Source organism: Notothenia rossii, assembly GCF_949606895.1.
Source record: "Notothenia rossii genome assembly, chromosome: 5".
In the NCBI taxonomy this organism is placed as follows: Eukaryota; Metazoa; Chordata; class Actinopteri; order Perciformes; family Nototheniidae; genus Notothenia; species Notothenia rossii.
This window is the reverse complement of record NC_136903.1, coordinates 10,243,404-10,264,848: the sequence shown is the minus strand read 5'-3', so window position 1 is coordinate 10,264,848 and position 21,445 is coordinate 10,243,404. Positions and strand designations below refer to the sequence as shown.

The 21,445-nt window shown below is 41.8% G+C and overlaps 2 protein-coding genes across 2 annotated transcripts; one reads left to right on the top strand and one right to left on the bottom strand.

Annotated features, from left to right (window-relative positions):
- The first annotated feature begins 833 nt into the window (after positions 1-833).
- tmem168b (transmembrane protein 168b) lies at positions 834-5,913 on the top strand. The gene is made up of 4 exons (XM_079683507.1): positions 834-2,500; positions 3,051-3,193; positions 3,610-3,884; positions 4,500-5,913. Exons 1-4 carry the CDS (start codon positions 1,364-1,366, stop codon positions 5,045-5,047), a joined length of 2,103 nt encoding a protein of 700 aa, XP_079539633.1. The 5' UTR covers positions 834-1,363; the 3' UTR covers positions 5,048-5,913.
- A 2,089-nt stretch (positions 5,914-8,002) lies between these two features.
- Positions 8,003-20,999, bottom strand: LOC307039656 (phosphatidylserine synthase 2). Its single transcript, XM_079681919.1, has 8 exons — positions 20,823-20,999; positions 19,091-19,141; positions 18,333-18,446; positions 16,667-16,785; positions 16,250-16,364; positions 14,378-14,523; positions 13,688-13,873; positions 8,003-10,993 (listed from the first exon to the last, which is right to left on the bottom strand). Exons 1-8 carry the CDS (start codon positions 20,931-20,933, stop codon positions 10,840-10,842), a joined length of 996 nt encoding a protein of 331 aa, XP_079538045.1. The 5' UTR covers positions 20,934-20,999; the 3' UTR covers positions 8,003-10,839.
- Between the last annotated feature and the right edge of the window lie 446 nt (positions 21,000-21,445).

Genomic DNA, 21,445 nt, shown 5'->3' with positions numbered 1-21,445 from the left:
TTGACAACATTTGTCCGTGAATTCAGTAACCAAGCAGTGCACATATAGACCTTAAAGGGTGCTTGAACACCTGCCCTTTGGCATACTATAAAAGAAGGGCCCTTTTTGTAAAATATAATTTGTGTTTTTTTTGTAAATTCACAAAGGGTTAACAACAGAAAAGTTCCAAGCCAATCGTTACACAGCGTTTTTAACCCAGAAGTGCTTTAGCCAATCAGAATGCAGATCATCCAGTAGCGGAGGCGGGATCCTCAAAACCGAGGTGGCAGTGAAAGGCGAGATCTGCTGCTGAACGGCAAAAATATAACTCAAATAAAACCGGAATAATTCAATATAATATTGTCAAATCAAAAACGGTAAGACTAACTTCATTCTAAGGTTGTAGTTGTATATGTGTGTGAGAAGGCCAGCGTACTGAAAGCTGGAAATAGACACAGAAGGACTCCCGCATTGGTGAATCAGGGTTAATAAATAGATAACAGAAAGTAAATCTGTTGGCAGCACAGAGCTTCTGTCAGCTAGAGGTTAACATCCTAATTGCTCAATCATTATGATAAAATGGGAAAGTTGTTGGTAAGGAGCATTAAGGTATATTAAAGCAATGTTCTGTTTGGTATTCGGGCCGATTTAAGTTTTACTCTGGAAACTTCCACTAATATGAACAAAAATCACTATAATATTTTTCTTAACAAAATATGAAATAAAAAACCGATATTTTTAAATGTGAAAATACAAATATTTATTTTTAAAGAAAAGTAATGTTGAATTTCAGAGATTTTAATTTACAACTTTATAAGAGCTGTGTTTCATAAACGAGTACACAAAACAATTTAACTGAGCGATTGGGAAGATGTGAAAAAAGAAAGTTATGCATATTAATTTTCAGTTGATACTTTTCTATCAAGGGAATTTAATCATATCTCGTACACCAAACTAACGTTACAATTTATACTTTTTTGAACGGGCCTTGGCCCTTTAACGTTGGCGAAACACTTTTAATCCTTATTGCTTGCCGTAGTCCAAGCTAGCGTCATGGCGCCTGTCATCTCAACTTTTGACACGACAAACTTTTACATCAACTTTACTGACAACTACTTTCGGTTCGCTTCATATCACACCTTTATAAACTGAGTTGGACAAGAGATCAAATGAACACAACAGAAAAAACAACACGACAGTCAAGATGTGAATATTTCTGCCTGCTTAGCGTCACTTTGTGCAAAGATGCTTCGGTCGTAGCTAACGGTCGTTAGCTAGTTAGCCGAATTTAGTTTGGCGTCGTAACGTAATGTCATAACGGTTAGTAATCCCGCTCATTACTGCGCCTGTTTTTAGCTTCGGTTAATTAGTCTTTCATATCAAAATGTTTCGTTTCCTACGCTACTGTGTCAGCCATTGCCTCCATGCAGCGATGACCCGGCTGGAGGAGGTCAACGGAGAGGTGAGCATGTGGTCATCTGTCCGGTGGCTGGGCTACCTGTCCGGGCTCAACCTGCTGCTCGCGCTGAGTTTGGGGCTCTACGCCCGGTGGGAGAGAACTGCGGACACCACCCTCCTTGTCATCTTCGTTTTGGCTCTGGTAGTCCTCGGAATAGCAAGTGTGGTGTACTACTACTTCAACATGGAGAGGGTGAGCCTCAGTCTCCTCCACCTGTGGTTCGGGTTCCTGCTGGGGCTGCAGTGTTTCTTCAACAGCCCCGGGGTGCAGAGCGACATGAAGGAGCAAGTGGCCAACCACCTTCTGCTGGCCAGCGTGGGTCTGAGGACGTTGTGGGCGCTGCTGGAGAGGCTCTTCGGAAGCACCAGGTACCGTCCCGCATTCCTCACCTCGGCAGAGAGGCTGGAGCTGCTGGGCTTTGCCATCGCCAGCACGGCGCTGCTCGTCCAGAAGTCCCTGAGTGTGATGGTGCTGGTGGTCGCGCTGGCCACAGTCATGATCGCCCTCCGGATGAAGGCTCTGCTGGCTCTTCCCAACTTGATCTGCTTCGCTGTCATCACTGCCTTGCTGTTCTTCGAGTCTCTGAGCATCACCATCAACCCTTTTGCCCTCACCTGCTTCTTCAGCCAGCTGATCTGCGACCCCCTGCTGGATGTGTACTTCAGCGGGCTGTCTGTCACCGAGCGCTGGCAGCCTTTCCTGGTGTGGCGGGGTCTGTGGCGCCGGCTGTCCCTGCTGCCTCTGCTGGGGGTGGAGGTGACCTTCATCATTCTGGCCGCTCGGAAGATGAGACACGTGGACCAGTGGTACCTGGTGATCCCGGGCTTTGTGGTGTGTGTGCTCTTCTGGGCCATCTGCCACATGGTGTTTGTCATCACAGTGTGGGGCTTTCACACCAAGCTCAGTGAATGCCAGAGGATGTGCTTGTCCCAGGGGTCAGGGGTCAGCGGCCTGGACAAGGTGATGGCCTCTAAAGGCATGAGACATTTCTGCCTGATCTCTGAACGCCTGGTGCTCTTATCGCTGGTCTCCACTGTGGCTGTTGCGGCTTTTTGTTGGCAGGTAGGTGCAGCAGACAGCCTAGATCTTATACTTTGATAGATCAATACCACACAAGAAGTCTTTAGACAAAAATAACATTAGGAGAGCTGAGGAGAACAATTTGTTCAAAATGTTTTGTCCATGTAGAATTAAAGAAGATCATTGTTTTTTCTTATACAACCGTTTCCAAACTTGAACTTGTTTAACTGGGATTCATCATCACTGGTTGCATTCACCTACGCTCTTGTATCAAATTACAGAAAAATATTTATAATTGGAGAAAAAGTCAGTGATGTATGTTGCATATCTTTCCTGCTCTTCAAACCCTGTGGGGGTCGTGAACCACTGGTTTGGATAGTCTGCGAATGTGTCTTACATTTACGTTTCATCGTCTTAAAAGAAACATTGAATGGCTCAGTTTCCTCTATATTTAGATTTGAGTGGTACTTTTATATTTTCATTTGAGTGGTACTTTTATATTTTTGCTTAAATGTTGAGCATTTGCCTTCAGACATCATGCTGTTGTCAGTGCAGTGTATGCCGGTATGTCATCTCCTCCTGTGCTCTGCAGGCCTCCAGCAGTGTCTTTGTGAGCGTGTTCCTGCTCGTCCTGCCGCTGGAGTCTCTGTTCCACGGCCTTTTCCACGAGTTGGGGAGCAGCCTGGGAGGAACGTGTGTGGGCTACGCAGTGGTCATCCCCACCAACTACTGCAGGTAGTGTGGACCGTAACTGCTGGGAGAGTGGGAAACTATCCAAATGCTCATATAGGGACTTTATTGCCCTACTAGGGAATTGGACAATAACTAAACAACATTGTAATGTGATGATGACGGTTCTAAAAGGTAAAAACCATAATCATTCCTGCTTCAAATGAATATTTAGTAAACCATTATTCCTGATATTTTAAGTGTCAAGCTCAGTTTTCCACAAAAAAAGTAAAGAATACAAGTTAAGTGTCATTTAACTTGGTCTTATCCATAGTTAAACCAAAAAAAAAAAGTAAGTTGGCTTTGACCCATTAAACGTGCCCTGACCTGTGTTTGAATGACTGAAGGATTTAAATAGACGTGATTCATTCCCTTTCTCCCTTGTGTTTAATGTTTTATTCCCCCCCCCCCCCCGCCCCCAGTCCTGATGGCCAGCCCACGCTGCTGCCTCCGGGCCAGGTTCAGGAGTTGAACCAGCGCTCCACAGGCATGCTGAACAACATGCAACGCTTCTTCGCCCACCACCTGATCGAGACTTTTGGCTGCGACTATTCCACCAGCGGGGTGAGCCACGACGCTCTGCAGGCCAAGATCAAATCCTTCCTGGAGCTGCGCACAGCAGACGGGCCGCGCCACGACACCTACGTCATCTTCTACAGCGGGCACAGCTACGGCTCCGGGGATTGGGCGCTGGCAGGTGAGAGGGAACTGTCATTTCTTTAAATTACAAATCATACGACAGTGAGTTTTTTTAATTAAGGTATTATAGCAAACTATACTTTAACTTTTTATATGAAATTGATAATGATTTTGCCTTTTTATTTGACAAACTATACTCTGAATCTTTTCCAGCATTTTTCCAGCATACTATGAATTATGGTTTTGTCTTTACATACTATAGGCTACTATTACCTGTTTTTAAATTACATTTTTATAACATAGTATACTAAAACTTTCTTTTACAACATTGTTATAATATACTATAGAATAACTTTTTTTTGTGACCATTACATGTATAAATTACATTTGTATTATTTAGTATACTATAACATTCCATACTATGTTTCTTAAGATCTGTATGGCCTTTATGATCTGTATGTTTATAACATACTATATTAGAAAATATTATGGCATAATGTACTTATATTTATATTTGTTATGACATATAATAATATGACTATTCTTATGAGTTTTTGTGAGTGTCTTTAAGGCATGCTATATTTGTATTTGAATCATCTGAGAATCTCATACTATCCGCCTCATTGTGTGTGCCTGTGTGATATTGAACTGGCTGCTGTCTTTTCCTCTCCAGGAGGGGACACTCTGGGTCTGGCTCAGATCTTGGAGTGGTGGAAGGAGAAGAACGGCAGCTGCTGCTCGCGCCTCATCTTAGTGCTCGACTGTGACTTCTCGCTGCCGTGGGTGAGGGAGGTCAGGAAGGTGGAGGGTCTGTACGTGGCCGTGCAGGGAGCGACGCTGGCCCGAGTGAGGGACGTGGAGCTGCAGGACCCCCCGCAGCTCGGAGACTTCACCGCCCAGTGGGTGGAGTATAACTGCAACTCCCACAGCAGCACCCAGTGGTCCGAGAGGGGCCGGCCTGTCTCTGCTGTGTACGGCATCTCCAAACACTGGAGCGACTACACGCTGCACCTGCCCACAGGAAGTGATGTCACCAGCCACTGGAGCCTGTACTTCCCCCGGGTCACCTACCCGGTGGTGCAGTTGGCGCTGTGGTGCGGGGGGCTCAACATGCTGTGGCTCTGTAGCGTCTGCCTGCGATGTCTCAAGAGAGTCAAACTCAACTGGTTTCCCCCGGCGATACTGGACACCGGGCAGGGCTTCAAACTGGTCCGATCGTAGGAATATAAACAAAGCTTTTTTACTATCAGAATATATTTGAAACTGTGTGTTTTCTAAGAGTGAATGAGTTTCTTGGACCCCAAAAATAGGCAGCTGTTGTTTTGCTAACCAGTATCCTGTAAGTTACTGAACATTAATTACCCAGTTACTGATTGGTCAGTGTGAAATGTGTCTTTTTAATACCTGATTTTATATACTGCAGTTTTTCTATTAATGTGTGTTTAAGCTTTGAGTTAGAGATCTTAACGTCCCTGTCGAAAAGATATGTCAATGTGTGGCACAATAACTCTGTTTTGCACCTTTTTGCACCGAAATGGCTGTCTGACCAGATTCCACATAGATTTTTGTCGTGCCTTTTACAAGAACATCCATCTCTAAAAGTGTATTTATTGTCGTTTACCAAAGAGGCTGTTGTACATTTTCCAATTATAGATCTCAGGCATAAATCAGATAAAGCATTTAAGCAGTCTAGAGAAGTTTCTAGAATTTAAATTTTGATTGTGCAATGATTCCTTTTACACGCTTCCTGTACTATGCATTTTACACTCCTAGCTCTGAGTATATTATTCCATGCACTGCTTTGGGTCTTTTGAAATGAATGCTTTTGTTTTATCAATACTCGCCAGCTGCTTCAGGGAGTCCAGAAAGATTTGTTTACTTTACTAATGAATGCACTGCACACAGAGATGTGTGCAAACTACGCTATTTATGTCATAAAACAAACCCCAGGAGTTAAATGCATCACTTGATGAGATCCATTTCATTCCTGGAGGTTAGCACAGTTCAATGGCTATGCACGATTATTCAGGTGAAAGTGAAACTATGCAATAAAGAAGAAGTGGGACTTCACTGCTCAAATCATGGAATTATTAGTCTCCTCATTTCATACGTTCTGTCATACACTTATGAAAACGGGGCCATTCATGTGTCAGACACAGACTGTATGTATATAGTCGGACAATAGGGAAATGACATCAAATCCTCCATTCTTAAAGGTCTATGTACAAAACTTAAATGGAAATAACTATGAGATTTATTGGAAAAAAATACACATATTTATGACTTAATTTACATTGACTTTATTTGGTTCAGAATAATTTCTTAATTAATCCTCACCTCCTCTAGGGGGGGACCGGGGGAGCATTTGTTTTTAAATATTTAAGTTAAAAGCATCAATCTGGTGCACTTTGAGAGCAAAATGAAGAGATTTATGGATACATCTCTCAACACCCATATGAAACAGAGCTGTACACAGACGTTCTTATTCTTTATGGATATTTTACAAATCACTCCCCTTTTAAACTGTATTCTTGTTTTACTGTCATATAGTATTTCATAGCTGTTTTTCATTTATTCTCATAAATGATGACCAAAACGTTTGAGACCCACTGAGATAATTAGACTAAAGTTAACTATCTAAACACTCAGAGTCCCTTACCTCACTGAGCTGTAGATATCTCTCAGTCTGACAGGAGAGAGCTCTCCCTTTCCTTGTTTTAGAAACAGCTTCTAATATCCGTTAGCGCAGCTAGCTAACCAGATGCTAACAACAACAATGCAAATAGTGAGTTTGGTAGAAATATACTGTATAATAGTAAAGTTATTTTAGATGATGCCATATTTATTGAAGATTTTACATTTAGATATTTCCCAATATTATTCAAAAGCATATTCTTCATTACATTACATTACATTACATTACATTGCATTTAGCTGACGCTTTTATCCAAAGCGACTTACAATAAGTGCATTCGACCAGGAAGATACAACCTTTAAGAAAACAGAATCATATAAGTACATCAGGTTTCATAGAGCCAAACATTTCAAGTGCTACTCAACTGGCATTTAGAAAGCCAGCCCTTTATTAGTATATAAGTGCTTTGTTAGTAAACAAAACACCTTGTTGTAGTATGACACACAGGAGACTATTGATGTGTGTTGTGAGTTTGGCAGTAATAAGCTGTATAATAGTGATTGAATATTATTGTATTCTTTTTTTCGGAGTTGCACTTTGCAGACGGTCCCTGAGCACTCTTCTCCGGCTACGGATAGAGACTAATGTAATGTGTCCAGCTCGGCGGACGGCGCGTATTGGCTTTTTCCGATCAAAATGTGATTGTAGTTCGTTGTCAACCTTACCACGGTACTTAGGAGACGACATTTGTGTCTGAATAACGTTTTGTTCATGAGTTATTGATCCGTGAAATCCGAGTCTCCCAATATCGTTCCAACTTTAGTGAACTAAGCCAGAAGACCGTCTAATTTCGTTCACCGCTCGGTTTGCTGTTCCTTCACTTTATTTTTATATACATTTATTTTTGGACGAAAACTTAGCGTGAGGAAAGGCATGTGTGGCGTGAGAGCGTGAGATATGGGTTAATTGCGTGACTCTCACGCTCAATGCGTGAGGGTTGGCAGCCCTGATAAACAGGTGGGTTATCAGTCTGAGATGGAAGATTTGATGATTCTCTGCTATTCTGATATGAGCGATTGCATTTATATGCTGTTTTTACTAAATAAATGTTGTGAGGAATTCTACCTAAAGTTGGGCTCGTCCGGGATTTGAACCCGGGACCTCTCGCACCCTAAGCGAGAATCATACCCCTAGACCAACGAACCACATGCTGTTTCATCAGCAGACGCTCTATAAGAAGCAAATAAACATGACTTAGTAGGAAGCCTTTTACAGGCCGTTCAGAATTAGAAACAGGTTTATTGCCAAGTAGGAATTTGGCAAAAAAAAACACTGCAAATATTGACTCTTTGCATAAACTTAATGTAACCGTCAATAAAAGCCTTTGACACTTGTGTGAAATGCTTAAAATTATACTTCAGTACACCATAGTATTAGTAACATCAGACAGAAATATCTAAAAACACTGAAGCAGTCATTCTCTAAACTTTTGACTCACGTTTCTTTCTTTGTGATTTTTAAGAAAACAAGCTAAATCCATGCAGGTTTTCAGTGGATTTTATTGAAAACATTATAAAAGTATGTGGTGCAGCAGCATATTGTCAGTTATTATGATCTTTAACATGTTCAAATGTACACAAACAAAGTTGAAAAAATTGCTTTTACAGCAAGTTGCGAATGATCGTTACCATGGACAAAAGAACACATTGAAGTCAGAGCAAAAACAAATGACGTACCGCCCCCGCGTGGCTGCAGGTGGAACTACACGGAACCCTTAAAGACATTTAAGGAAAAGGGTCCTTTGGGGGGGGGGGGGGGGGGGGGGTGGGGAAACCAGTTTATATTCAGTTACATAACTCATAAATGCAATTCAGATTCTGAAATCAATCATTTGTGATGTGCAAATTATTGGGTTGGTTCAAGTCTTTAGAGATTTCAATAAAAAACATCTACCAATCCAAGGCATGGACACTGTGACATTGAACCCCCATAAAGGGGAATAAAGTGAAACTTCTACAAAGTTCACAAGCAACTGAATCAGCACAGCACGGGAGGACAGACTTTGGCCTTCCAGCTAAACATTGTTTTTAGGGTTTCACATTTGCACAGCAATCTCTGTATTCAAAAGAAAGAGGGGAAACATTTACACACGGGATGAGAATGAAGAACTTTTAGTTTAGTGTTTATGGTGAAATAAACTGAAATATGATGAGGTCTCACTTGGAAAGCAGATTCAGCTGGGTTACATTCAAAAGAAAATGACTTCAGGGTCATCAGTCCAGTTTACAGGAGGACCATTTGGGGCGATCGTCAATGCTTTGTCTTTAGCCACCGAGACAGGGCGAGTGACACACCTTCACATTTACAGCTGATTCTCTGAACTTGACAAAGACTAAAGCTTTCTGAGGGACATACTCTATAGGGAACAATATTTGATGTCTGACTACAGTGTATTTTTTCATAGCATTACGAAAAGCTCAGATCATCTGACTAAGGCTGCATCTAACTATTTGAATGAATCTGTTAGTTTTATTTTTCACCAACAGATTTTCTTTTCTTCTTCCTATAGATGGGCAGAAGAAAACCACATTATATTGGTATTTTCTGTTTCTAAAACATGGTTTTGTTTGACCAATTGTCCAATACACAAAGATACGAAGCAGCAGCACTGGAGAAGCTGCTAAAGAACAATGCTTGGCTTTTTGCTTGAAAATAAATCACAGAAACAATCCACCGTGAAAACAAGATTCATATACAGTCGACCAATACATCCTTATGTTCTATGTGACTGACAAAGAAATCAACAAATACTGAGACAATTACACATTTTCAGACAGTTTAAGCTCCAATTTTGACCAAAGTAAATATCTTTTTTTGAACGGTCTGACCCCTAGAAGGTTCCTTTTTTAACGTAAAAATGTCATGACAGGATCCCGGATGCTCTGGGACTGCTTTAGTTGAAATGTAGAGGAATCTGAAAGAGGTTTATCAGCTGTTTAAGTGGCTCGGGTGGGTCTGAGTGGCATTTATGGCTTTAGCAAGAACAGGATCTAAGCTTTGGCTTGTACACAATACACACCAAAAAACAGCTTAACCGCTTTCATTTAGTTTCAGCCACAACAGCACATGCTCTAAATGAAGGGTTCATTCAAAATCCATTTGGCATTAACCTAATCATTTGTTAAGGGTACGTTCCGATGTGCCTGAACGAGCGTTACAGTCTTGTAACAGCGGAGAGACCTCTGCCGTGTGTGCTGAGCCAACATGAGTCCATCAGACAGGATCAATGCTTCCTATCGGTGTGATTGTCATGGATTTGTTTATTAGAGTGCTGCATTTCTTTAAAACAAGGAACTTCAATAAGGAATCTATTACGGTAACAGTAGTGATAACAAAGGAACTACAAACATACTCAAACTATACCCCATAAATCATGTATGATCAGCAGTGAAATAACTTCAATATGGTACATCTTGATTTTATTTGTTATATTCTATTCAAGAAGGCTTCGGCCAGTTCTCTCTCCTCTCTCGTCAGACTGAGCGAGGATCGCCCCGCGTTCACAAGCACCTCGAGGCTTTGTTTCCAGGAATGAGTAAAAGGTGAAAAGATGATAACGTCTCCCTCGTGTAAACGATGCGTCAGGAGACCAAAACGTTCAGAAAGATAACTCGAAACCAAAAAATAAAGAGAACATTTTTGTCAGTATTTACCGAGCTGGATTTGAATTGCTGCTTGGCATTATTATGGCCAATATTCCCCGGTTGACACTGAACATCAGTAACCGTCACGTACAGAAAAACTCTTTTTCTCACCTGCACCGATGCTACTGCGCACGACACACGGAACAAAGCGTATTTACAGCGGCGGACATTTTCTAACACTCACCTCTTGTGTTCTAAAAGTGTGCAGCTGAGAAAAGGGATTACGATTGGTCACAAATCTACATGATATACTTCCCTCGGCCACCTCCTTCAACATCTCCACCTCTCTTTGATTCAGCTTTTTCCTAAGTGTATCCATAATACACTAACTTGTGTATAATTCCCTCAAATGCAGTTAAAAAAATAGAATGAGGTAAATCCCTGTAGTAAGACAATAACTAGACGATGCATCGAGATCAAAGCACCCCCCCCCCCCCCCCCCCTCCTTCCTTGCCTCTGTTGAATGACTGCTCGGTTCATGGAGGCACATATAAAGTCTACTCAGCACGTGTCCATCAGTTTGCCTTGACATGTTTCTTTGCATCTGCTTCAGTTCTCGTTTCTCTTCCACTAAACCTCCAACGTTCTCCTTCAGTTGCTGCTGACTGACGCTCAGGACACGCCCCCCCGCGCCCATCCGTCCGTCCCCCCCCCCCCCCCCCACCTCCACCGCTTCAGGATTTTCTCTGCCGCACCGTCTCCGAGCTGCCGTTCAGTTTGCTGCGTCCAGAAGGGGTGGAGGGGTTGCCGTTGCCGAGGGAGCGGTCTCGGTCCGAGGGGGATTCCTGTTTGCGTCGGCGGGTCTCTTTGTAACGGAGCGTGATGTCACTGAGAGAAGATGGAAGAAAAGAAGGCTATTAGGAAAAACAACATCTCAATGCGTTTTTCATAGAAAGCCGTTTCAAAAAAGTTTCTGTGGTTTTCTAACTAGGTGCCTGTTCATCGTGTGGGGGAATAATATGTTTTAAACCTTACCACAACAACACTTAAACGATGATACTTATATTTTTGGAATTTTCTACAGGGGAGGAATCTGTCAGTGTGTTTCAGTCCTTATATGCTGTAATGACCCCCATCGACAAAAAGGATGTTCAGGTGTTATTAAAATGCCACGAAAGGCTGATAAGTGTAGCAATTTGTTTTGTTGATATAAGGCATTTCATTTCCTTTGAAACAGGAGTTCGGTTGGTTGGCGTAACAGGACGTGGGCCAAACTGCAGATTCATTTACTTATATAAAGATTCACGATGATAATGAACTTTACCCATCGTTGTTATTTGATAACTACTAATAAATATGCAAAGAACATGTTATTTGTTGAAACGTTGCTCTGATGCTGCGGCTAAGTTTACTTTATTCTAAGGTAATGATAAACAATTGCTATCTATATATAAAAAGAGGTAAAACAAAGCATTAAAGATGGGGTAGGTCATTTTGGAGAAACCAGCTCGAGTGCGCTAGAATTTGAAAATACACAACCGAAACAAAATCTGCCACTTCCTTACAGAGCCCCTCCTCCAACACACACGAACGCGCACATGACCAATGAGGGCACGAGATAAGTTTGTGCACAGATGGAAAGCTGACAAGCAGGTAGGCCATCCAGTTATTTTAGCCGGACCGGCTCAGATGATTGGTCGTGCTTTTTACAGCGCTACGGCTTCCAGACATGACATCTTTTTATGGATTTTGTGTCAAAGCACTTCAGATATTCATTGCTATCGGGATGTTAAGAGCATTCCATGGAATATAACAAAAAGTGTATCTCGAGCCGGTTTCTCAAACTTACCTACCCCACCTTTAAATGTATTTGCAAATACAATTTCACCCAGGTCCGAGTAATTTCAACACAGCATGCTTTAGTGTCTGTGGTGATGATGCACTGTACAGGCTGGAAGAGGTGCACCATGGGAAGTGAGGGAGCAGATCTATTGGCATGCTGACTGGCACTGTGTGTGTGTGTGTGTGTGTGTGTGTGTGTGTGTGTGTGTGTGTGTGTGTGTGTGTGTGTGTGTGTGTGTGTGTGTGTGTGTGTGCAAACACTTTTTTTTTGTTTCATTCAATGAGCCCTTGTTTCTCCTGTCTACAATTCTCTATTACTGATTGAGCTGCAGCTGAGAATAAAAGGATGTGAAGGGAAATGCAAAAAACGAAGGTGATAAAATTCAGAGCAAAAAAAAAAGTACTTTAATGGCGCTTTTCTGCTGCAGCACGTAGCACGGTTACGCTTTTCTGAATTAATCCATTAGGGGTAGTTCCGGCTCAGGGCTACTTTTTCACCTTTTTTCTGGCCCTCCAAAATCGAGGTTCTTACCGGGCTGAATATGCTAAACTAGCAGAGGTAAACACTCTCGACTGCTGAATGGTCAGAGAGAATCCCCGGCTACAACGACAACAAAATGAACATATTTGACCGTAAATTAATTGTAATACCCGTTTTAAAATGATGCCGAAGTAACAAAATACTGATACCGGTCTGCAGACAAGACGGCAGGCGAAAAACCTTTTTTTCTGAATGGAGATCGGATCGATCAGGTTCAGCTAACGTTGTATATGCTCCGACCGTCCACACTCACAACAACGGCCTACAGACAAATAAACCAGCGACTGTATTCACCATGACACAGACAGTCTGTGGTTTGTACTTGTTTAACTTTTGTCTCGTTTCTGAACAGATATGAGGAGCTGTGAGCTCTGAGTGCTAACAGCTAACAGCTAACGGCTGATGTTTTGGTTTTGTGGTTAGCATTGAAGATGACGTCGCGGCAGTTTCACGCAGTGTCGCTCCGCCCGCCGAACAGCCGATCGCCCCGCCTACACTGCGTTACCATAGTTACTACTCCAGTTCCTAAACTGTAATGGAAACGCAGCTCAAAGTGAGCCTGCCTACCAAGGCCTAACCATACCGTACTAAGCCGTGCGAGGCCCTGCAGTGGAAAAGCGCCATAAGAGTGTCATTTGGAAAAAGGACTCAAGTGGAGTGATATTTGTGTTTTATAGAAGATCCTCATAATATTTATGAAATATTGTGTATTAAACGGGGAATAAAATAAAATACAACACTGCCCTTGTAGGTGGAGCCTCTCTCACATACCTACCTCACTGGAACTCAACATTATTTCTGAGCATGAGCAGGAAGGGAGGCAGGGGGAGGGAGGGAGGAAGGGGGAGAAAACAGATGAGAAGCTGAACATGCTGGGGGCAATGCGACCCTAATGACAGGAGGATCAATAATCAACAGAAGGAGAATCGAACCAAGAGTACCCTCAAATGGTCGCTGCATGAGGTCATGAGTATGAACATTCTCATATTAAGAAATTAATGAGTTTATCGTGATTCAATTGTTCTCTTTTTAATGAGACAGTGAGAACAATTTCTTGTTACACTATTGCTGTATTTGAATCGTCTCTAATCTTATTTGTGTGAAAGATTTCTTAATAAAATAGTATTCCTTTTTCTTATGTCTTTAAAGTATCTTTGTGCCTCCTTGCCCCCTGCCCTGTAACACCCCCCACTTCTTACCGGAAGAAAAACCTCCACAGGGTCCAGGTGAAGATGAGGAGGATCCCCAGGAACCAGCACTGCGTGATGAAGAAGGGGATGGGCAGCATGATGGTGTTGGGGTCGTATTTGACCACGATGAGGAACTCCGTCACTGTGATGGCCGCCACCAGCCACGCCTGCTGCCCCAGCTTCCTATGGAACTTCCTGTGGGGACAAAACAGACCGGTGTTTGGACTGTTTATAGGTAAGCTTGTGATGTAAACCACACCAAATACACATATGTGACCTGCTCCATCGACATCAGTCGCATTGACCCCAAGACACATTTTGAGTTTTATACGCAAGAGGAGATTCCTAGCTTTCTAATGATATCAGGATTGTTGTTGTACTCCAAATAGTAAGCAAGATATGTCACATTATCAGAGGTGGAGTACTCGAGTCCTGGACTCTGACTCGAGTGGCGATTTGAGGGACTCGTGACTCGACCTCGCGCACTGATTGGTGCGGCTCGGACTCGTGAATTCTCGATTCATTAATACATGAAGACTTGTGACTCGGACTTGAATCAGTAATGCAGACCCTTTATGATTTGACTCTTGTCTTTCTATATGAGGGGTTGAGTTGAGCTACTTTCCATTAAACATATAGAAAAGCAGAATAGCCCCTTGGTTGGGATGTATGTGATCACACCCTTCAACTGCTACTCACGGGTCATCCATGAAGTCGTAGATCTCCCTCATGGCTACTCCTCCTACGTTGACGAAAAAGACGAGGCGGAGCAGCACCAGGTAGTGCTCCGGAGGCATCCACAGCACGAACTTCAGGTAGAAAGTGTTCAGCTCCGCCAGGAGGAACTGGGAGAGAGAGGAGAGAAAAGGAGGGGTCTTCATTTAGGATCACTGACAAGAGGATAATACAAGAGAAGCTCGTAGGACACCACGCATGCCCTGCGTGGATTATCTCTACATTTGTGGGTAGTGAGTGACTCATGTTCTGATATATTCAAAAACGTTTATGACTATGCCTGATGTTGGGGAATAATTTGCTTAGGTATTCAACCTTTGACACCGTTCATCATTTTCCTCTTCTCTCTGTCTCCTTTCCCACGGCATAGGTCTACGGCCTTGGGTATTGCTGCTATCTCTCTTTAGCAGGAGCAGCTTGGGCGTATTGTTGTTGCAGCTTATGACCGAGCACAAGCTGACATGAGATAGTTTATTATTCAGGGACGTCTAGAAGCCCTTCTTTTTAGGAACGTGTTCGGAACCCTGGTGCACATTCTTTTCTATGGACGACAGCTCTAGTTAGATTCAGGGTCCATATTTGTTTAGTCTCGCTGATTACATTAAGCTGACGCTTTTATCCAAAGCAACTTACAACAGGTGCATTCGACCAAGACGATACAAACTTGAAGAAAACAGAATCATATAGTACATCAGGTTTCATAGAGCCAAAACATTTCAAGTGCTACTCAACTGGCTTTAGATAAGCCAGTCCTTTGTTAGTATGTAAGTGCTTTGATAGTAATTCTATCGCTCGAAGTGGAGTCGAAAGAGATGAGTTTTCAGTCTGCGCCGGAAGATGAAGAATGGTGATTATTACACTCTGAACTAGTTAAAACCTCGAGCTACAGGAGAGTTCTTCAGAATTGATTGTGGCATCTCTACCACTGTTAATTTTGTCAACGAAAACTATGACGAAAAATGTTCGTCAACAACCTTTTTTACATGACTAAGAGGAGACGATGACGAGCTAAAAATAGATTCTTGATAAATGAAAACTATGACGAAATGTATATTTAGTTTTCGTTGACGAGACGGGACTAAGGTGTTAATGGTGGAGTATCGGACATTCAAAATGCAAGTTTCCATCTTGTCTGTCAAAATGCATCTTACGTTTCTAACTTGCAATATCATTATTTCCGCTCTCTTCACTCCAGAAGAGCGATCTCCCTATGTCTCTCTGTGTGCGGGGGGCGGGGCCTAACATACATGCTGCAGCGGACACAGAGATCTGCCGGGGACGGAGCGTTCAGAGAGTATAGAGACACATTTTGACTAAAATGTAATTTTTCATCGACTAAGTTGACTAAAACTAGACTAAAAACTAGACTATGAAGGATAGGAATGACTAAAATGTGACTAAAACTAATAACCATTTTCGTCTAAAGACTAAGACTAAATCAAAAACAGCTGCCAAAATTAACACTGATCTCTCCCCTGTGGTCAACCCGTGGCCCGTGACATGTGAATTCTTCGGCCAAAGCTCCAAATAAACCGTCTGTGTTTGAAAAAAAGTGTTTGCCATCAAAGCTCCAGCTCTCCATCGTGTCTCTCTTTGAGTGCTGACTCCTGTTGCTTCAGAAGCTTCCCCCACACCTGACATCATAAGTGCATCAACTCATACTTTCTAAAAAGAAAACACTCATGACAAATGCAGAATGCGTGAAGCTAAGCTAGCTGATGTCGCTAAAAGCATATTGTATAGCTTATTCTACAACCAACTATCAACGTTATATTATCATTGGTTTCCATTTTGACAAAAAGTACCATTGTTTATTTTGATAAGGATAATTCTTACCATAAAGATAATTCCTAACACGGCGAGCCAGCGACGAAGGTTTGAAGCAGGCTTCCACTCAAACTTCACCCAGCTGTACGGAGTGAACTGGAAAGCTATGCGCTTTATCTTTCCCCTTAGAGAGAAACAGTAGATCTAGTTAGAACACACATACATTTTTAACACAGCAATATTGGCACTAACTGTAATTAAAGGGGCTATACAAGCCAACTACTTCACAACCCTGTCAAAAACAACATCAATATCTTTAAATATTGAACCTCATGCCACATATCTGTCACACAACAAGTGAGGAGGGTTAAAGAAATTAACATTTCTTCTATAAGAGTCAAGTTAGTAGGAGGCAGTGGGTTAATCACCCTGGAATAAACCACATTTTGCTTCAGAGAGTCAACAGTTGTCGGTGTTTATTCGTACTTGTATGTGGGGATATTCCACAGCCCCTGCCACTGGTACGGCTTCATGGACAGCCAGCCGAGGGTCTTCATGCCGCAGTAGATCCCCAGGCCGTTACACACCAACACGTCCATGATCCACTAGAGAGAGATAAACAAAACAATAATATAAAAGGGTCAAACCAGAATGACCACCTTGCAGCTCGACTCTTCCGCCAACTGTCGTATTGTCATTTATCATATCAGACATTTTTACGAAGTTGTCATGTGAAGCCTATACATTATTGAGTTATTGCCGAGAGCTGCGTTCTGTGAGGTTCAGTTGACCTTGAACAAATTGAAACGCCTCTGGTCTTGGCAGATGGCTGATAAAAAAAGGTCTAGTAACACTCCAATGTATTCCACCTACACGAGTTTGTTGGATCAGATATTTTCTGAGGACTGTGTTGGTGTTATAGATCTGCCTGACTCTCCTATTTAGTTCTGAGCTAGGAGGGTAAAATGATACTTTAGCATTCCTTAAACGCTATAGTGTTTGGTGAGTAGGGATGGGTACCGAGCCCCGGTATTAAACGGGCCCTGGCCGGGGCTGAATTATTAAAGACTGTGGTACCGTTAAGCTCCGACGTTAGCGGGCTTTTTATCGGTACTGGAGACATGTAAAAAAGAGATGTCACGTGTATTATTGCTACACAAACATTATATTGCAGTTTTAGTGTCGCCAACTCAGTTTCTAACATGCAAAAAGACTGCAAAATGCGTTTGTGATTATTTTTAGTATTTTCGATCTCTTTCTCGTCTTTGTGCGAGGGGGCGGGGCAGTTTACACACACGCAGCTGCTACATGCAGCAACACACACACGGAGGAGATGGCGGAGAGAACCCGCTCCGAGGTGTGGTTAAACTTTACCCGTCTCGATGCTCGTTACCAAAAGTGCAATAAGAGTTTAGCATGTAAGGGCGGTAACACGAGCAATGTGTCTAAACATTTATCAAAAGTGCACCACATTCAGACGGAGGAATGCACCGGGTTCGACTGTCTTTCTAGTAGCTCTGTAGCCCCATCCACGAGTAACGTTTCCACGTCAGGTGTTATGTATGCTAGCAGCAACACACGGAGTTAACTCATTATACAAACATGGGTTAATGATTAGAGCTAACTGAGTTATATATTTTGTTAAAGGTTCAGCTATTCTGTTTACAGTTCGGTCATCAGATTATTTAATACGATTTGTTAAAACATTGTTGTTTCTTTTGATGTGAAATATTATGTATTTAATTGAAATAAAAAGCAATGTTAGTATTGTAAACAATTTGTTTAGTTAGTTTACCTTTTTTTTTTTTCAAAAGCACCGATAAGAGTACCGTTAAAAGACCGGACCGATAAGCGGTATCGATAAAAGTAGTAGTAGGCTACCGTTAAAACCTTAACGATACCCATCCCTATTGGTGAGTGAGAAAACACAAACATAGTTGCAGACAGAGCAAGTGTTCCACCGCAAATCAATTTCATGCGAGCAGGTTTTTGTCGTTAACTCAACTACAGTTATACTACATTTTGCTTAAGTCTGTTCACACCCACAAGCCTGGTCTGTTCTCACTGTGACCTCCATCTAATGTAGACTCAGTGTATTCACCTGTAGACTCTTAGGTATACACAGAGGAAGAGCTGTAATATTTATACTTGCATGATCCCACCAGCACTCTGAGAAGTTGGGCAGCTGGTGCTCAAGGCTGTATTCCAGGAACTCAAACATGACACTGATTATCATACACATCCACCAGTCCCGGATCACCAGAGTCTGAGGGAGAGAGGAGGAAGTTAGTAGGAGGAGGTGAATGGTGGGCAGTGGGAGGAGGAGGTCAGCATGACACCTTCAAAATAACATTATTCCTTGCTGCAAATGCAAAACAGCATACCAGTGCTGTCAGTCTGCCACACAAGAGCAGGATAAAGAAAACACTGATCCGAGTTGCGAAGTAGATTTTCTTTTTAACATATAGAAAAATCTGTATATATCTTTTTGTCATATTGAACTTTTTTTTTTAGATATTAATATTTATTGTTAACATTTTTTATTATTATTGTATAATAGTTTTACAGGTTGTTTTCTTATATTTTCTCTAACTCGGTTTATGTATGCGCCATTATACACCAAAGCAAAATCCTTGTATCTGTAACCCTACTTGGCAATCACTCTTATTCTGATAATACTAAGATTTTTTTAAATGTAACAAATGTGTTGGTATTTAAGGATTTAAGTGATCATTATTTTAGCGAGTCAGATTTATGAAAATCACTTGCTTTAAATGTATTTTTATGTATTTTCTGCTAAGAAATCGTTTCCATTCCCTTGCTAACTCAATCAAGCTCTTTTTCATCAGTTGAAGATGGTGATCTTTGGACAATAACAGTACATTTGAGGTGAGTGTTCTCCACACACACCTTGATATACCATCCCAGGAAGTGAGCTGGAACGAAGCCGTCTATCTTGTCCTGTAGAGACAAACCAACAGTTTATTTAACAAGTTCTCTTCACCAAAAGTGTCATCAACTACTTTTATCATGTTCAAATCTGTCCTGAGAATCAATAAAAACATGTTTCCCTGTCAGCTGATATTTTATAACACAAACAATTGATCATTAAAACAACAGATCAACCAATAACAACAGTAATCATTAGTTGGAGTCCTACTCTCTCTCTGTTATAATGAGTAGGACATCTAGGTCACATTGGTAGTAACCAGACATGAGCCCAGTGAGTTCTGGGTCACTGAGCAGCTCATACCTTGGCTGGGCATCATAAAAACACAGAAATAGAATAAAATGCATCCAAAAGCAATGTGTTTTTAAACAGCATAACTCAACTACATTGAATTACTGTGCAGAGAGAAATGCTGTCCATAGTTGTTCTTAACCAGTCAGTCCAAATGTGTTTCATATTCAAAATAAATTAAGTTTATTCAAAATACGTTGTCATAATTTGACAGTTTTAAAAGGTTATTGACATAAGCTGGCTGTAATTCAGTGCAGGATGTGGTGAGTTTGACCCACTCTCATGGACTCAAATCAGGCCAACAGTAGAGGCGGGGGTGGGGGGGTCATCGTGGCAGCGGCCCCCAGGGGGGAAGAAGGCCTGGGTCTATAATCTGCACCAGACACAAGCCTCTGGAGCCAGCCAGCACAATAACTATGGATTTGTGCATGTGTGTATGAGAGAAACAGGGAGAAAGCAAAAGGAGAAAGAGACAGGGAGGGAGAACTAGTGTCAAACGGGAAGAGGAGGATGAGGAGGATGAGGAGGAGAATGAGTGTGTGAAGGGATGAGGGAAAGAAACAGACTCGTTTAGGCTGCCTCACTACCGGAGGTCATCAAGGTCATTTCTTTATGAGTAATAGTAAAGGGCAAAAGGTAGCTAAATATATATAACAAGACCAATCCAAATAAGTGGCCTGAGAGTTTTTAATACTCATTAATGGCACTGCAAATCTTAAAGGTCCCCTATTATACTGTTTTTCATCAATATATTATAGGTCTCAGAGATATACAAAACATGTCTCCGAAGTGTTTGGCTCAAAATACCAAACAGATCATTGCAGCATTACCCATAATCCCCTCTGTTTCAGGCCTGTTTAAAAAGTGCTGATTCTCTGTCTGTTACTTTAGATGAAAATAAGGAGCCCCTCCCCACGCCCCTCTGAGAGATATTTGGTTAAAAAGAACACAATGGTGCTCTAAGACGAGATTCAGGTGATAAGGGGAGGGGGGGGGGGGGGGGTTACCTTGGTTGGTGATTGGCTAATGGTTACACAAGCCAAACAATCATGACATCATAAAGTTGCCAAAATCTGATCAGCTCATTTTCAGACAGGTTTTTATATAAATGGATCAGGACAAAAAGAGAGAGAATATTTGTTCTGAAACTTTCAGAGTCTCTTTAGACAGAGGGGACACATGTTGATGTAGAAAAGACGTGGAAAAGTGGATTTTGCATAATAGGTGACCTTTAAATATGTGTCAAAGAGAAAGCTTTTACCCACATGTTCACGCACACATGAGTCACACCATCTTTATCACTGAAAAAAAGATATCAGGTGCATTGGTTACATACATTTAAAATTACCTTAAGGTCTTCCCTGGATAATGAATGTTACATTTACATTCAAACAGTCTTACCCAGATGTTGTGGAAGGGGTCGGTGGTGTTGCCCGGGTCGTACATCAGGCAGTTTCCTCCATAGTCGCGCTCCGGCAGCGGGACCCCCAGCTTGGGGTCGATGTACTTCATGAACTGTCGTCCATCGTGCACCGTCTGGGGGACAATGTGAGGAGGATTAGGGAAAGTGTCAGTAATTATGTTACCTGAAACTTAGCTTCCATAAAAACAGAGCCAAATTGCCATCATTGAATATTATAAAGAACACTGAAATATTGAGAATATTAAAGAAACAAGTAAAGTGTTAGTAGCTTAAGGTTTACTGAAACAAGTAAAACATAATTTAGCAAAGATACTACAAAACTATAGAAGAAGTTTTCACTGCAGGAAGAGGCTTCTACAGTGTTGTACACAGTTGGAAAACATTAAACATCCCTCTTCAATGTCTTTTTTAAATAAATGCTTTTATAAATGATACTTCTTTGTGGTACATCATTACAGTTTTTATAAGAGGATTTCATAATGCTAGACTTTTAATTTCCCCTAGCATGAGTGAAGAAAGTAGATGGCTTGAATACATTAACAGTTTTAACAATATCCAGACACACACACAGTATTACCACGTTGTTAAAGGTTCTGGCTCA

Excerpts from the sequence above, each read along its gene's own strand:
- tmem168b (XM_079683507.1), top strand. The coding sequence starts at position 1,364 with ATGTTTCGTTTCCTACGCTACTGTGTCAGCCATTGCCTCCATGCAGCG. Across the intron at positions 2,501-3,050 it reads TTGCGGCTTTTTGTTGGCAG|GCCTCCAGCAGTGTCTTTGT; the intron begins GTAGGTGCAGCA and ends TGTGCTCTGCAG. Across the intron at positions 3,885-4,499 it reads CGGGGATTGGGCGCTGGCAG|GAGGGGACACTCTGGGTCTG; the intron begins GTGAGAGGGAAC and ends TTTCCTCTCCAG.
- LOC307039656 (XM_079681919.1), bottom strand. The coding sequence starts at position 20,933 with ATGAAGTACATCGACCCCAAGCTGGGGGTCCCGCTGCCGGAGCGCGAC. Across the intron at positions 16,365-16,666 it reads TGGAATATCCCCACATACAA|GGGAAAGATAAAGCGCATAG; the intron begins GTACGAATAAAC and ends TTTCTCTCTAAG. Across the intron at positions 10,994-13,687 it reads CTGTGGAGGTTTTTCTTCCG|TGACATCACGCTCCGTTACA; the intron begins GTAAGAAGTGGG and ends ATCTTCTCTCAG.